The sequence below is a fragment of the Aspergillus welwitschiae genome (assembly GCF_003344945.1).
Source record: "Aspergillus welwitschiae strain CBS 139.54b unplaced genomic scaffold BDQ94scaffold_7, whole genome shotgun sequence".
Taxonomy (NCBI): domain Eukaryota; kingdom Fungi; phylum Ascomycota; class Eurotiomycetes; order Eurotiales; family Aspergillaceae; genus Aspergillus; species Aspergillus welwitschiae.
In genome coordinates this window covers 1,090,207-1,105,109 of record NW_020798701.1, presented here as the reverse complement: position 1 = coordinate 1,105,109, position 14,903 = coordinate 1,090,207, and the positions used below count along the sequence as shown (strand labels likewise).

The 14,903-nt window shown below is 50.2% G+C and overlaps 4 protein-coding genes and 1 non-coding gene across 5 annotated transcripts; 3 read left to right on the top strand and 2 right to left on the bottom strand.

The window, feature by feature from the left end:
* Positions 1 to 471: 471 nt before the first annotated feature.
* BDQ94DRAFT_185508 (cytochrome P450) lies at positions 472 to 2,298 on the bottom strand (the record flags this gene model as incomplete). The annotated part of the gene is made up of 5 exons (XM_026774906.1): positions 472 to 896; positions 1,028 to 1,627; positions 1,686 to 1,754; positions 1,801 to 2,046; positions 2,079 to 2,298. The coding sequence occupies 5 exons, from the start codon at positions 2,296 to 2,298 to the stop codon at positions 472 to 474; spliced, it is 1,560 nt and encodes a 519-aa protein (XP_026629436.1).
* Positions 2,299 to 3,097: 799 nt separating this feature from the next.
* Positions 3,098 to 3,170, top strand: BDQ94DRAFT_t75. Its single transcript has one exon. It is a non-coding gene; the product is annotated as a tRNA-Lys (tRNA).
* Positions 3,171 to 3,651: 481 nt separating this feature from the next.
* On the bottom strand, positions 3,652 to 4,535 carry BDQ94DRAFT_185506 (YukJ family protein; the record flags this gene model as incomplete). Its single annotated transcript, XM_026774905.1, has 1 exon — positions 3,652 to 4,535. The coding sequence occupies one exon, from the start codon at positions 4,533 to 4,535 to the stop codon at positions 3,801 to 3,803; it is 735 nt and encodes a 244-aa protein (XP_026629435.1). The 3' UTR covers positions 3,652 to 3,800.
* Positions 4,536 to 5,717: 1,182 nt separating this feature from the next.
* On the top strand, positions 5,718 to 6,533 carry BDQ94DRAFT_157869 (uncharacterized protein; the record flags this gene model as incomplete). Its single annotated transcript, XM_026768830.1, has 1 exon — positions 5,718 to 6,533. The coding sequence occupies one exon, from the start codon at positions 5,718 to 5,720 to the stop codon at positions 6,531 to 6,533; it is 816 nt and encodes a 271-aa protein (XP_026629434.1).
* Positions 6,534 to 9,556: 3,023 nt separating this feature from the next.
* Positions 9,557 to 14,797, top strand: BDQ94DRAFT_168019 (uncharacterized protein; the record flags this gene model as incomplete). The annotated part of the gene is made up of 1 exon (XM_026770970.1): positions 9,557 to 14,797. The coding sequence occupies one exon, from the start codon at positions 9,557 to 9,559 to the stop codon at positions 14,795 to 14,797; it is 5,241 nt and encodes a 1,746-aa protein (XP_026629433.1).
* Positions 14,798 to 14,903: the final 106 nt, after the last annotated feature.

The window sequence follows — 14,903 nt, the reverse complement described above, 5'->3', positions numbered from 1 at the left end:
CATTACCCTTTAGGCCCACTTCTTCGATGGAGACACCAGTGACGTGCCCGCAGTGAATAATGCCGTGACTGCCACAGGAGTCTGTACGGCCCTCGAAGCTGTTACATCTACATGGCCCAAGGAAGTGGGGTGGTTTGACGAGCCTGTACTCCTATAATTCTTGTGATACACCCTTCTCGGCGAGCGTTAAATACTACCAGCAGAAGGAAACACAGCGACATGTTGATATTCCGATCGCACATAAGATATTGGTCCACGAAGTGTTACAGGATGCGGTGTCTGCCATCATGCGCGAAGTTCATCCACGGTAATTGGCCATGAAGGTGATCTTCGGGGCACGGGGCTCATGAGGGGTAAGAAGACGAGTCCAAGAGGGCGCATGAGCACAGCTTTGAACAGGAGTATTTATTGTCGAGAAGCGCGATACGCACAAAGTCAACATGAACATTCAGGTGCGATAGCTCACTACAATTACAGGCGAATCTGTTCCTCGCCCTTCCTCCTTCTAACCGCAATCACCCCATTCGGATCCGCGGCCAGCATCGTCCCAAACACTACCTTCTCGGGCTTTTTCCCGACAACTCTAAACTCATACTTCATCAGGATATGGCACAACGCTAATTTTATTTCGTTCGCCGCAAAAAATCTTCCCGGACATGCGTGTCGCCCCAGTCCGAAGCCTAGGTGATTCGGGGATGAGTTGGCAAAGGCTGCGGTGTGCTCGTAGCCAGGCTCGTTTCTGAGCTTGAGAAATCGGTCGGGGGTAAAGGTCTCAGGGTCAGGATAGTATTTCTCGTCCCATTGTCGGAGGCAGGGAACAATGATCTTGCAGTCTTTCGGGATAATGGTGCCGTCAGATAAGGTGACGGGTGCTTCGGCCATGCGGCGCATGGAGACTTGGTGGTGGGTATGTTAGCTTAGAGGTAAACCTACCGATGAATCATGAAAGGATCAACGACAGAAAGGGTGGCAGATCTATGCTTCATTGTTGGGGGGTGAGGAGAAAAAGAAGAAAGGGATGTCATACCGCTACTAATAGGCTTCAAGCGCTGACTCTCCTTCAACACACTATCCATCAACCGCAGCTTCGCCAACGAGGACCTTTCCCAGCCATTCTTGAAAACAAATCTGATCTCCTCTCGCAGTGCTTCAATCAGCTCTTGCCGCCCGTCTAAATCGTATAATACCTGAGTGAGCATATCGGAGCTTGTATGCACGGCCGCACTCGAAAGCAACAACTGCGCAGACACAGGATTATACTGTCTCCCATTCGCAACCTCCTCCAACCACTCTATTGTATCTTCATGGCGTTCTGGATCTCGACCTTCTTGTTTTGCGATGGCTTTGGCTTTTCGACGTTCTTCTATGACGGGCTCGATAATGCTTCGAGCCTCTCGTATGTCGGCACGAAGCCTTCGACAAGATGGCTGGAACCTGGATGCCAAGGGGCGGAGAAAGCGAGGATAGATGCGCAGCTCAAAGGTTGCTTGAAATAGGTCGATTGAGTAGTCGACAGAAATTCGTAGCCATTTGGGGTTGTGGCAGATCTTGTCACCTAGGAAGACTCGCGAGCTGAGTTGAGCGATGATTTTGAGCATGGATCTACTCAGGGGAATTTCATGCCATTCTGATAGGCGTCAGTTTCATCACCTCATACAGATGCCGGTGAACATGAATAATGATACCGGGATTATCAGTCCAATGTTCTTGCAGTGCGACGGTTGCCTCCCGAGACAATATCTCATTCAGATCCTCTGTTCTGGTCAGTCGTTGATCGGCACAGGTTCTGAAGAAGCTCACCCAAGTTTCGGGTCAATTTTGTCTTCAAAGTAGTCTGGAAGATCTCATCATCTTCCAGAGCTTGCATCTGTTGCTCGAACCCAGGAACATTGACGTGCATGTCCTCTATCAGGGTCTTGCGGAGGCTCAGGGTTTTTGAGTTGCGAATTTCATCGGCGTATTTGGGGTCTAGGACCATCATGACCCCATTTTCGGTGACGATGTTGAATACACTTGCCTTGATGTGGTCAATTACCCTATTGATCGCTGCAAATAGGAACGGCGTACCTTTTTCAAACCGGCCTTGAGCAGTTCTTGCGCGTTTGTGATGAACCGTTTCTTGGCTAGCAAGTCGACGAATTCGAACCGTCTCTTTGCATTGATCAGGGGCAGTCCGTTCTGCGAGGCCGATGTATCTCCCCATCGGAGGAGAAATATGAGTACAAGAGCAAGCAGGATGATCGACGTGCCTAGGCTAAGAGGGTTGCCATGCTCTTTGACGTCGACTTTGAGTTCCATGGCGGGCGCGATTTGAAATAAGTCAACCAGTTGTGCTACATCAAAGGTGGGCGGGCACTAGAAGTTCAATTTATAATCGCTGCAGTCCGAGGGAGCACACAGTTCAGGCCGGTCCGGTATAATCTCGATTATCCTGAGAAGTGATGTTTGCCATGTATGTTCCGGCTACAGCTTCCCAATCATGTTTGTTGATAAGACAGTAACCCTCGTGGCCCAAACATATCCCGTCATAAAGTCTCACATCCTAGTTTCGCCTTGGATAGTTGTATAAGAAGATGTTATGCGTGCATTAATCGAGCTCGGGGCAATTTATCGGCGTCTCTTCGACCATACTCGTGGCCTGTGTGCACGATGTGGAATCAAACATGCAGGAAGCCAATGATAAAAGGTATGGCACATGGAGCGCCACCTTCCAGCTGAGTTTCTGCCAAGGAGATTCTCACCAAATAAGAAAGGATAGTCAAGGTATATCCCCGGTCCGAATGAAAACAACTACGTTCTTTACAGGCCATGTCGGGATGGGCGTATGCAGGTAGAGTCATCCCCATGCGGACATTCCCAGTTTACAGCGAGAGCTGAAAGGAACGGATTTCAGGCAGAAGTCCGATATTTCATTCCTAAAAGACAGTGACGACGCTTACGTACAGCAAAGCAGCATGTGTCCATCGGATCTGGGGGCGTGAACCGGCGGCGCCCTTGCCAGCGCCAACTTTCCGCCAGCAGACGATGAAATGGCAAACCCAAGTGCTTTGGGTAAGGAATATATACACTTATAAGGCAATCATCTTTCACCAAACTAGCCCGGCTAGCTCAATCGGTAGAGCGTGAGACTCTTAATCTCAAGGCTGCGGGTTCGAGCCCCGCGTTGGGCTTTCTTTTTTGCTGATTTTCGGCCCGCTCGCTGAGGAAAATCAAAATCCAAGCTAACACACAAAACTTTTATTAATCTGTTTGTTCGCCTGTTCTCCTCGATGGGCTTACAACAGCATTTTACCTTTATTTTGTCTCTGTAAGGAAGCAAACAAGGGCTGTTGATCAGGATCTCAAAGATAGCTTTCAAACAGATAGAATGATGCAACCAGGTTCAAAGGCTTCATTAGGTTATGTTAAGTTTCCCGCCAGTGAGTAGTACAATATATATTTCAGTACTAGTTTACAACGCTGACCTAGACACAGTGTTTTCAACCACCATGTCACTGTCAGCCATACAATCCCTCACCGTCATTTCAAGGTACTAGTAGCTATAGAATTTGCTACGATAAAAACTACGTGTAAACCAATAGAACCACTTCTAGTGAAATCATCAGAAATGCTATTGAGCGGACGGGCCGCCATGTACGCTATTAAATTTGACTCTGTAGGCAGTCACCAGAGATGGAATTAATCTGTGCTATTCGACATCGTTACATTTAAAGAAAACTTCAAGTGGGCCCATACTATTGCGTAGTAGTATCAATCTGTTTCGACGCAACTGCATACTTATTACCACTATCTTCCAGACCTCACGACCGCACCGCCTCCTGAATAATCTGCAACAAGGTCTCACTACCTCTCTCCGCCTCTCCATCATCACCAGTTGGAAGCCTCTGAGAAGCAAAGGCCAGAAACACTGCCTCCCAGTGGCCGTCAGAGAACCTGAACAGCAATCCGCCATCCGAGTAAATCCCGTTGTCATACTTGGGAAGACTGCCCTGGTTCATATGGATGTTATGAATCCCGGAACCAAACGACGCGCCAAAGATATAGGCGGTCGCGTCACCATCAGCGATCGCAGCCTGGAGAATGGGCTCCAGCTTATCTAAGATATCATTATCAGGTCCTGCGATATCATATTTCAGGACTTCGCCTGCAAGAATGTTCACGAGGCCTTTTGTGCGGTAAAAGTCAAGCCCTTCCAAATCGGGGTCACTCGGTGTAAAATGGCTATATCGGAAGTGACGGTGAGTATGGTGGCGATGTTGATTCCCATTGTTATTATTATTGGTGGGATCTTGGATCAGGTGAAAGCCCAGCTCCAGACTGTCGAGCTTGTCGGTGACGGGATGGGTGAAATCCTTATCAACCCAGTAGACCAAACGAGATTCTTTGCCGTTAGATTTGACGTTGATGGCAGCAGTTCGCTTGCCGGACGAGTCATCTCTGAAGTAGAGGTAGATGTGTGGAGTGCGCTGGCCTCGGCCCTCGGCGTAATAATCAAATGGGCGGCAAGCCCAGACACCGTAGTGGGGGACGGGCATGATGTTCTTCTGATACTGGGAAGAGGCTTGAATGAGTTTCAGTCAGCTGAGGTAGGTGAGTACTATGGCGGTGGTGATGCAGTTTCAGATCAGTGCGGTTTTTGCCTTCCCTGAGTTGCTATTTATCGCTACCAGTTAGCATCACTAGGAATATTATCATTTGTTTAGAGTTGGAGTGGTAAGTACGATATACGAGTATCGCATTGGTTTCTTTCACGGACTGGCTGAGAATGACGTCTCAAGCATCTCGTACAATCAAGCTTCCCGCACAGCTATATCGCTTGGCTCTCGTATTTCACCCACAGAGAGGTGATGGTATGTGGTGTAGACTCATCGAGACCGACCGGCCTGGCGACGATGGTTTGTGCGGGACCCGAGGACAAGATGCCGACCGTGCGAGCTGCAGCTCGGATCCGGCAGGGTGAGCGGGGCAGAGATCCACCCACAGAATTAAGCTTCGCGGCGCTAGTCTCGAGTTGGCACTGGATCCGCCGAAGCTAGTATTGTGACGGTACCGGGGAATATCGGTCATCGACCTGGCCTCACTCATACAAATCGGGTGCAACATACATCGAGTGTTACCTTTGCACCATTATGTGATAGGCTTTTGCTCTATGAACGCCTGAATTCTTGGTGAAACTGACCAACCTACTCGAGACCATCATGGAGAATGCAATATCTTGAGTCTCTTACTGGGTCGCCATCCACACCAAGATAGGCCAATACATCATAAACCTCCTATCTCGACAGCTATTATACAAGATCCATAGTATATGAAATAAGGTTTTTGAGGGGCATGCGGGAGCATCCTCTCCGCTGCCGTCCGTGATCCGGGAGGAACCTTCAAGACTACATCTTGAGCTAATGCACTGCTACTACTGCTTGGTAACCATGGCATATCCCATTTCACAATGACAGGCCTCCTGGAAGAACGTAAATAAGTATATAGTGAATGCAATCAGTCCACAGCGTTTGTGCTCAAAGGAGCGGGAACTGCATCTTCCGGCACCGGCATTCACACACCCTGCTTTAGACCATTCATTCACCACACTTCAGCTGCAGATATAAACCCCGTCGTTGATCCGGCTCTGTTATTATCACCACTCCTACACCCCGTTTCCTGCTCCCCGTTTGCAACCACCGCTTAACTAAAACAAAATCACCCCACGAGTCTCCGTCACAATGAGTCACATGCGCCCGTTCGGAATACTACCACAAAACAAGACACCTGACTACGAAGTGCGACTCCTTCTCGAACCCGCCGAGATCCTCACCCCAAGCATTCAACTTACCAATGACGTCCAATCTACCTTCAACATGCAGCCGAGCGCTACCAAGGAGAGCATAGAATTCTTCGACACCCCAACCAAGGAAATCTTCGAGGCCGGCTGGAGCGTCAGCGCCCGTAAGGTTCAAGGCGAAGACACAATCGAGTTCATGTACAAGCATCACTACCCAATCACGAACAATGATATTGATAGCACCCTTACCCATGCCAACCGGCATGGCTTCAACAATGAGCCCACTGGTGACAGTAGGGACTTCAAAGCACAGGTTGAATGGGGCTACGCAAACAAAGTATTGTCCATGGCCAGCAAGAAGAAGCTAGATGGATTTCTAGCCGACGAACTAGACTTCCCTCCAGCAGATAGTATGCGGCAGATGCTAAGCACGGAAGTGCCAAATAAGTTCAGACATTGGAAGGTTTATGACTGGGGCACTTATGCTTTGCAGCGGTCGATCATTTATGGCCCGATTCTTGTTGATCGCTACTCCGGCTCGTGGGATAATAAGCCGATCAACCTTGAGGTTTGGTACATGGTGAATCCCTCGGCTTCGAGAACTGATTACATCGTCGAGGTTTCCTGTAAGACGAACAATCGTGCCTCGGCCTTGTTTAAGCAGAGGAGACTGGTGGATGAGTTGAAGAGCAAAGGTTGGTTAGTTGATGAGGATCTAAGGAAGACGGAAGCCATGTTGGATGCCTACGCGGTTTGATCTGGCAGCGGAGTAGGAGATCACCAAAGGGCAACCGTTTGATAAGGTGACGGAGGAGCGAAGTGATAAATGGAAATCTTGATATTTTGTCACAAAAAAAAAAAAAAAAGCAAAGTTTCAATCCTCCATTGCTTTTTGGCAATGTGACCGTTTTGCACATTTCACTGGCATCTAGTCATTGTTTTAGTTTGTTTTCTTTTTCAGTTTCCTTTCCTTTTGCTGCTTTCATTTTCTCTTTTTCCCTTTCCTTTTCTTTCTTTTGTTGATATTGCTCCATCCAACTACCTGAGCTTTGTCAGCCGCGAACTATCTGCGAGCCTCGGATCTGCACTGATATCCTATACCAGCTTACAGCATCACTGGCATACGATAAATCTGGTCAGTATGATGGCATATGTTTCTTCTCTGTTGTAATCTACTCGGTCGCTAATATGTCATCGCCATTTAGACGGATAGAAATGGGTGGGATTATCCATCGTCTCTCTCCCTGGGTAGACTATTCATCCTAGTTCTGTTACAGTAAGCTAAGATCGTTGACACGGTCAAATGAAGCCATTCATTCGTGTCATTTGTCCTCACGGATATTTTTGAGGTAGATCATGAGGAGCCACGTAACCAATTTATGCTCTGAACTAGTCTTCGTAGATGAATTAAGAGTTCGGCTCAGTTTTCCACACGGACGGAGCTAGTCTGGACCATGGTCCAAGTTGAGTTGGGTACGGTCTCGGGATGTGATAGGATAACACATACGAGGTCAGATGATGGTGGACCTTAAAGTTAGAGTTTCTTACTTTGATTGACTAGGAGTTCCACGGGAGAGATGGTACTTTTTTTCTCACACCACCCGGGTCAGCCCAAGTAACCTTATTCATGTTAGGGAGCTGATCTGCGTGAAAAGGCACAGGTTTCGGCTCGCGGCATAGTATTAGCTCAGCACAGTCGTGTTATGAGACCACTCACAACAGATGAGCGAAATTACATTAATAATTTGCAAAGCTCAAATTCTCTAACAAACCTTCATATAAACGGTATGGTTTTTGCTTGTACTTGGGGACCTGCATGTTGGAATAAGGAGCGATGGTTGAGAGAATATTGCGACGTTAGAGAGTGCATTTCCAGAGAAATCTTCTAGCGATATTTGTCGGGCAGCATGAGACTGCTTCCAAACTGAGGTTTTGAGCTTTCTGATAAAGCGTTATGTTGATGGTGTTTCGTTATCATAGTGGGACAATCTTTCCTATTTGACTATCTCAAGCAAGTCACAAGCCCCAAAAGCGAGTATTAAGATTGTATTGCCCTGGAGAGAGATATTATAGCACTATAACCTCTGTTATACAGGCCATACTGAACATCCAGGCTTAGCTAACACTTGACCTCTTCAGTCGTCATGGCGCAGGCTACAAACTTGTTGCGCTACCCAGCAACGCAGCTGTCTACCAATAAGACAGTCCATCGGATGTTAGTACGTGACTATAGTAAAAAGATTAGGGGCTTTGTATTCTGAGGTTATGACGGTGGACGATCAGATGCGATAGCAGCGAAGCACGAAAAACATGTCCTGAGGAGGGATTTGTGTGCCTCATCCGAAAATCTCAAACTATTGGCTATAATAGGAGCACTGATTGTGCTACTCATTATGAGACAACCTATAGCACTCTCACATATCCAGAGGTAAATACTCACACAGTTTGCGATGTCGCAAATCTCAAAAAGGAACATCTATCGGACCAAGAAGGTAGTCCGGCCCTTCGAACCCCGCTTGATTAATCTAATCGAGCACAGATAGCAGATTCAAATTGTCGACCAGGGTCCTCGCTACATAATGGCGCCAGTTACAGGGCGGTGGCGATGCCGACAACGGCTAAGAAGCCGCACAGATAGTGGAAAGCACTTGACGCTCACTTGACGTTGCAGAGGTGGCGTGCAACTCGTGAGATCCTGGGAACGACTAATGCAGGACTCCAAGAGAGGAATTGTTGAGCATCATATCAGTCACGCCAGCTTGGCGACGTTCATAATAGCTTCTCAGGTAAACGTGATTCGCCAGATTCTGCATGTCATCTTGCCAGTATGTGGCCAATTCGATTCGAATTTTTGGTAACTTTCTCCTGCAAATAGCGATAGTTTGACTGGGTATGAAAGATAAGCACTAGTACTCCAACTGCACAGTCTGATTGTCCAACAATTGTGGACATGTGCATGACTTGGGATGGCATGGACCGCAGCAATCCATGGTGATGCAGTCTAGATCTTCCGGGCCGTACGGAATTAATATCCGCGCGCAGCACGGTTGCCCGATGCCAAGCAGATCCTTTATGCAGATAGCTAATTCAAGCGGCAACTGGGTCATCTTCCCATTAACCGATGAAGCGGGAATGGCTGATCGTGAGGACGTGGTGGGTAGTTAATATCAACATCAGCCCAGTGGCTGGTTCAAGTTAATTGATTACCTGGCCAATCAGTAAGTTATTTGGAAAATCGATGTTGCATCGGTCGCACGACTCCGTCAGAAGTATGCCTAGTGTGAATCCAACGTTTTTCAGCTGAGGGGTTCGTGCATTAGCGGCCCTCGGGGTTTGGCAGTCAAGGGACCGGGCCAATGCAGCTCGCCACATATAAAATAGCGCGGACCAATAGTGATCTTCACCCTAGATGAGGATCCAGAGCCCAAGAGTACATTGACAGGGATACCGAGTCAGCTCGACCCAGAGTGGCAACTGTCGCTACCAGCTATGGATTCTGCTAGTGGGATGGTCAGACGTGTGTCTCGGAAAGGAGGGGATAGTTGGTGTTAATGGACCTCTTCGGAAGATGATGGAGCTTTGCTGGCGAGATCGAGTTATCTAGAAGATAGCTCGGTACGTACTCCTAGTATTGTTGCACAGACATAAAAGCTCGTGTGAATCGCGCCCCAAGACTGAGCAGAAAACAGAAAATTGTTCAGATCATTGCAAGACATAACCCAAAGAAATCTCTTTCTATCATTGTCTCTCAAACGCTCAATAAGCAATAGCATCACCATCATGAGTTCTGATCCAGCATCGGCCTCATACCTGTCAGATACCAGCAAGTATGGGTATGACTTTGTCGTGTCCACCACTCAAGCATCTATCAACTCGGGCCTGCTTGAATACCTGGACAGTGACAGCCTGCCGGAGATGTACATTTGCTATTACGCAGACAGTAATGCGAACATTGTCGGTGAGATCAGTCTTGATGATGTTAAGGAGCAGTCTGGCTTCAACCCCTTCGACATCCCCGATGGTACCGACTACGATGATCCTCGCATCACTGCCCTCACTACCAAGGCCAAGTTCATCGTGGGTATCCGGATGAAGCTGGGGCTGCCACCAGATATCCTACCCAAGGACTTACCCAAACCGGTCGTCGAATTTGGCAGCAGTATCAATGACATAACATTCCACATGTACTGTCGAGAATGTGACGTGATCCAGAACTCGCCTGCCAGTGGATTTGGCGGCGCGGGCCAATGGCAGGTCTGGAGCCAGCCAAGAGACGAGGCATGGTATGTCGAGACAGAGGTCAGCCTGGTACAGAAGGATCTGGACAAAAGTCTGGATACTCCATACCTTAACCAAAATCCCACCATACAGCAGCAGCTCCGTGACCAGTTAGAGAATTTGTCCGGTACGGCCTTCAGCCTGTCACAGCTCCTCTTCGACTTGGAGAATGCGAAAGCCAAGACAGTCCCATCATTCGGGGGTGTTGGCGAGAAAGCCCAGACGGTACTGAACGAGTCTTACATCAAATTCTACGCCGATGATACCGCGGGAATACCGTTGGTGGCTGTAACTGCAACGGCTGAGACTGCCGACAGCGGGTCGCTGACCCTGACCAGTCTCGATCGCCAGCTCACGTTGAACGACAACGATAGCAGGGTATCGACCCTGGACTTCCTCTGCGCAACTGACGGCCACACCCAGCCAGCCACAATGCCCTTCACCTGGAATTGGGTGGCACCCGCAGATGTTAACAGCGAGAGTGGCGTCATGGCCATCAATCGGAATACCTTTGCCGCATATCTGAAAGACCAGCTGGTGGAGATGGTACGACCCGCGTGTATTGCTGTGGAAAAGGTCACTGTTAACGGCGAATGGGACTTTTTGGATGCTGATTGGTCCTATTATTGCCTGTTAGCTGCTGGTTACAGCCCACAAACAACCACCGTCTTGACCGACGCCAGCAGCCCTGAAGCAATTCATCTTGAATTTAACAGCGAGAAACTGGATTCGGCTCATCTTGATCTGTGGTATTCTAAGCTCTGGGTCAAGACCAAGTATACCTGCGATGTTAGCTTTGAGAGTACCAACATCATTCGAATCGTGCAGCGCGAGGTAATCTGGGCCGAGGTTCTGGTGGACAGCTCTGGCGCTGACGGCAACATCGCTGATTATACGCTCGACGAGACATATTCACTCTCTGTCAATCAGTCGGGTAATCTGCAGCTCATCACTGAGAGCAGCGAGCAGACGAACGACTCGGTTGATCCTAGCGTCAGTGGCTTCCTCGACTTTTTCACCGGCATCAACGATGTCTTTGACGGGCTTGAGGAGAAATTTACCGGTTTCGCCAGCAAGGAGCTTCAGCAGGTGTCCTTTAAACCTATGCGGAGTTTTGTGTTTCCGGGAGCGCAGGTCTTTACCTTCAATCAACCACGCTTCTCCAATTACGGGGATCTGCTTTGCGGCATCACATATGTGAAGCCAAGCACACAGGCTGCTCCTGCCCGCAAGGCTTTGGCCTCTAGCCAAGCTACCTCACACCAGCTGAGCGCGTCGTGTGAGCTGATGCAAAACTATGTGGCTGGAAGCCTGGTCTCGCCCACTGGGAAGTTCACTGCTCTACAGACAAAGGCTGGCCTAAGTCTGGTCTTCGCGCTCGATACAGCAGGAGCCTTACATGTCTTTGAGGAGCAGAGTGGCACAACACATACCGGCTGGCAAGTGCGCGACCTCTCCTCCGCGACGCTGAAGAACGCCTTCGCAGACCGAACCGACGTTGTCGTGCGTGACTTTGATGTTGCTCAAAGCGCCATCGATGGTTCTATCAGTCTAATGATGGCAGCTACTGTAGACGAAAATGATCATCTTTTCGTCTCCTTGCTCAACTCCAGCTCTGACCCCTCGTGGACCAGCTCGCCTATCTGGAGCCCCATCCCTTTTGACGCCGAATTATCCTCGTCCGAGAATACAGCAGATAGCATCACCATCACGGGCATGCTCTTTGCCGAGGTATTTAGCAAAAAGCAGTACATAATCGTGGACACCGAGCGCGGGAGCGGCGACGCCACAGCCAAGGACATCACTCGTTATGTCGTCAATGCGGCGGCCGCCGAGGGGTCTCGCTGGGTCAAGGCAGACATCCCCGTCGATGTCGAGGAGACCAGGTATCAGAGCTGCGTAGGCCGCATATACGGCGAACGCATCGACGGAGTTTACACCAGTGGTCAGGCAGGAGAGTCATCGCAGCTGGTGTATGTGCCTCTGGAAAATGTTTATGGGGATGGTCCCCCGGAGCCTACCCGTCTGAGCCTCCCCAGTGGCATGCATCCCACAGCCATTGCGGTGGCGCGCGATGCCAACCTCGACTCCGATAAATTTGGTGGCACCGAACTGTACGCGGTTAGCGATGCTACTCTCTATCTCTATGATACTGTAGCCCAACAACAGGGAACAGCCCCCAACGCACTTATCACAAACGATTCCCTCTCCGGAACCGATACACTATTCGCGATGATGCAGGATGGGGTGACCACTCTTTGGGGCAAGAACGGCAACGACGTCGTCTATTACCTCACTTGCCCCAATACTCAGCTATCAGTGCCGGGAGCTTGGTCGGTTCCAGTCCCTCTTCTGACGGGAATCGAGCGACTTTCGCCGTACGTGAACCTTGCCGATGGCGGCCGAACCCTCTTTGCCGCGGGAGCAGGCGCAATCCAGAAAATCGTGCAGAAACCCAGCACAGCTGGTAGCATATGGCGACCTCAGCGCATCACTTTGGCAGCTACTGCACCTACTGAGCCTGCTCTCTCGTTCAACTCCTACACCACCACAGTGCAGGTAGTTGGCACAGATAAGATGCCCGTTCGAGATGCGTCTCTGGCCATTTCCGCTGAAACATCCACCCCAGCTTACATCAATGGGCTTTACTACGTGCTAGGCGGTACTCCAGTGACTGTGAAGACCGACGCCATGGGGACTGTGACGGTGATTGAAGCCACGGAAGATCTTCAAGGTACCCCTTTGACCGTGGAGATAGCGGATGACAGCAGCACCACACCGCTGGTCGTCCGCCCACTGGACACGGCGTGGAAGAAGCTTTCCCAGTTGAACTCCACTCAGAATTTGCGTGCTGCTAAGGTGCCGACTGATACTGTTGCGGGAGGTGTACTCGGGTCAACTGAGACAACATCGCTGGTCGATTCGGCCGCTGATGACAGCGACGTGCAGGCTACTGCGGCTGCCATGGATCAGCTGGGTACCACTTGGTCGAGCATCCAGAGTGGAACGACTCGCGCCTTGGTCAGAAACCGGGGCGTTGTCCCAGCCACCTTCTACCAAGGACATCCTGGAAACAACGATCGGGGTCTCTTTGACTGGATTGGTATGGCTGCTGGAGATCTCTTCCGTTGGTTGGAGACGGGAGTGGAAGCTGTGGTTGAGGTCATCAAGGATGCCGCGACGGAAGCGTGGCATTTTATCGCACATATCGCGGGTGAGGTGTATGCGGCGGTCTTGGATACTGTGGAGGCTATCGTGGGTGCTGTTAAGTGGCTGTTCAACGCCATCAAAACGGCTATTGAGGCTATCATCCGCTTCGTCCAATTTCTCTTTGAGTGGGACGATATCCGGCGCACCAAGAACATCCTACATAACCTCGTTATCTTGGGCACAAAGAACCAGATCAGCCAGTTGTCCCAGATTAAAACTGATTTCAATTCCAGTGTGGCTGCTGTGGAGCAGAGTGTCAACTCCTGGGCTGGGTTCGAGGAATGGTCGAAGCTCGGGGACCCTGCCAGCGAGACGGCGGCGGGCAGCAGCGCCAATCCAGCGGAGGGCCAGACATCAGGCTCACAGCTTCTGTCCTCCCATTTCCGCAACCATGCCAGTGACCTCACTATCGTCGGTGATGCTCCCTCGGCAAGCGTGGCTGAAGACCTGGTCACTAAGCTGCTAGACGCGCTGTCCGCAGAGGGGGAGGTTCTGGGAGATTTCTACAGCCGACTGAAGAGTTTAGCTACCGACTTCAGCTCACTGAGCATTGAGGAGGTGCTGCGACATCTAGCCGGCATATTCGTGGACGGATTACTGTCCAGCGCGCAGGTAGTAGTGGATGCATTAATTGATTTCATCCAAAGCTTTGCCGATGAAGCCATGTCCCTGCTGGATGCTAAGCTCCATATCCCCGTTATCTCTGATATCTTGAACTTCCTGGGCGTCCCTGATATCTCTTTCTTGGACCTTTTTATGTGGATCGGAGCTGTCGCCTACACCGTTGTATACAAGGTGGTGAACAACGAGCCCCCATTTCCCGACGATGACAACTCCGCTGCTCTCATCGCCGCAAGCAGCTGGGACGAGTTGGAACAGTTGTTATCTTCAACATCAACTGCCCCGCGCGCGCTCTCCCCAACCGTCCAGCAGTCCATTTTCACGTCCGCCAATGCAATGAGCGGGATGATATTATTCATCGGCAACATCGTTCTAGTCCTGGAGGCAGAGGCGCCGACGGCGGGTAACACCCTCAGCTCTTTGGCAGCGGTCATCAAGCTCATAGTTGTGGCAAGTGTGGGGGGCGGAAACCTATTGGCACCGAAGGATCCTATCAAAGACTCAGGTTTAAAGGTACTGTCGCGCGTTTGCTTTGGACTGGATATCGCCACCAGTTTTCTTGGATTCACACCCGTCTATGGCAAGCTCGCGACTACCACGAGCAAGTTCCCAGACTTGTTGCCGAGTGACGGACGGGCTGTGAGTGCTGTCTTCAAGTCACTTCTCCTCATCCCCAAGTTGATGGTTACATCGTACCACTTGTATGAACTGACCAGCGAAGAGGCTGGTGCGGCGCGGTCTGCGGCTATCGTTGGGGAGGTAGCTAACCTCACCGGAGCGGTGGCGACAATCTCGTATGCGGCTGCAGTGAATGATAAGGAACTGGAAAGCCGACAGGTTCCGATCGGGGTTATGGCGCTGTGTGTTGATCTTTGGTCTGGATTGCTGGTTGCTGATGCATTGATCCATTGATGCGGAGAAGATAATGTGTGAGGGGTAGATGGGTTATTTATAGTGCCTTGAAGACATTTAGTTGTCCACGTCCAGTCCTCCCGTCGCCGAGTCCGGTAACCGAGAA